Below are 1558 nucleotides of genomic sequence, written 5' to 3' on the forward strand. Positions count from 1 at the left end.
CCCTTGATGCCACCACGACACATGCCTCCCCACATGATGCACAGAGGGCCCCCGCCAGGGCCAGGGGGCTTTGGGATGCCTCCCCCACATGGAATGAAAACCCCCTTCCCACCACCGGGTCACTTTGTGAGACCTGGGGGGATGCCGGGAAGCGGGGGGCCGAGCGGACCGGAGGAGAACCGAGATGGGAGGCAGTTTAGGAATGACAGGCAGACGTTCACGCCTAACAGAGACCAGGAAAGGTTCGGAAGGAGATCTTTTGGCAATCGAGTAGAAAACGATCGTGAGCGCTATGGTAACCGCAATGATGACAGAGATCACGAGCGACCCGGTAATCGTGACAGGCGAGACTGGGGACGAAGAAGCCCCGAGCGTGACAGACACAGGGACTTGGAGGACAGAAACAGGCGGTCCAGTGGCCATCGAGACAGAGAGAGAGATTTGAGAGATAGGGAGTCTCGTAGAGACAAGGAAGAAAATCGAGGAAAGGAAAAAATGGAGATGACAGACAGGGCAGATGGTGACAAAAACCATGAATCTCATAGTGGCAAAATAGAAGACACAGACATTGTTTCAGAACTTGCTGCGGGAGAGTCTGAACCTACAGGTGTAAAACCTGTTGAAGAGTTAACATCCGAGGCTACCTCATCTGTGGAACAAGCGGAAAAGGATATGGGCTCAGTGGTGGAGGCTCCTCGCTAGTGACTGGAAGTTGTCGAAAGATGACAGTGACATTTGTTGGAGTGTAGAGCTTTAGAGTTGTACAGTCTGCTGTATTATATTTGCTTCTGCTTATATCACAGCCCCTCAGTAGTCGGTGGGGAATTGTAAGCAATTTGATTGCTTCCCTCTATTTAAAATAGCCACAACATAACATGAAATACTGAAGATATGATTAAAATATTACCCATTTTTGCTGTAACTTTTTTGAAGTTTTGACTTTAAAAAGTTTACAAATCAGAAGTAGAAGTGCTTTCTATTTTTTTTTTTAATTTAAGAAAAGGTAACAGTGAAAGCTCCTCAAAACAATAGGGATCTGTTTTTAATAAACTCTATTTTCGTAACAAACTTTAACGTGTGCTATTCTTCCTACACTGCACTAAAGTGGAAAAGGAGTGTTCGACATCCTAAAGTTTGAACTGTTAATGCTGTACTAGAGTCTAAATTAGACTGTTTTGTTTATATTTGTTAAAAGAAATACATCTGTTTGTGTAGCTATTCACAGAAGCGAATTTTTATTTGTAATAGTCATCTTGATTTTTAGATTGCTGCATTTTAATGATTACTTGACCATACTAGGTAAAAAAGTTAGTGGTTTTAAAATGTTCATTGAAGAGTTAACTGTTTGGTGTTTGTAATGCAATCAATCCCCGCCCCCCCCCCCCCCACCAGGGTCGCCGCGAAAACCCCCCCCCCCCCCCCCCCAACTGGTTCTGCGGTAAATGTTGCCGTAATAAGCCTTTTTTAAAAAAGTGGACACCTTCAGACATACTTAGTCTGCTTTGCTTGTACTGTTATAAAATTACTGTGTGCGGTGGGCTAGGAAGCACACCGGTTC

General features: G+C 44.7%; 1 protein-coding gene across 1 annotated transcript in view; it reads left to right on the forward strand.

Annotated features, from left to right (window-relative positions):
• SCAF4 (SR-related CTD-associated factor 4) overlaps positions 1 to 1068 on the forward strand; it is a 34536-nt gene extending 33468 nt beyond the window's left edge. Inside the window, exon 21 of the mRNA XM_010080309.1 lies at positions 1 to 1068. Within this exon, the coding sequence (XP_010078611.1) occupies positions 1 to 702 (702 nt within the window). The 3' untranslated portion in view covers positions 703 to 1068.
• Positions 1069 to 1558: the final 490 nt, after the last annotated feature.

Source organism: Pterocles gutturalis, unplaced genomic scaffold, assembly GCF_000699245.1.
Source record: "Pterocles gutturalis isolate BGI_N339 unplaced genomic scaffold, ASM69924v1 scaffold10724, whole genome shotgun sequence".
In the NCBI taxonomy this organism is placed as follows: Eukaryota; Metazoa; Chordata; class Aves; order Pterocliformes; family Pteroclidae; genus Pterocles; species Pterocles gutturalis.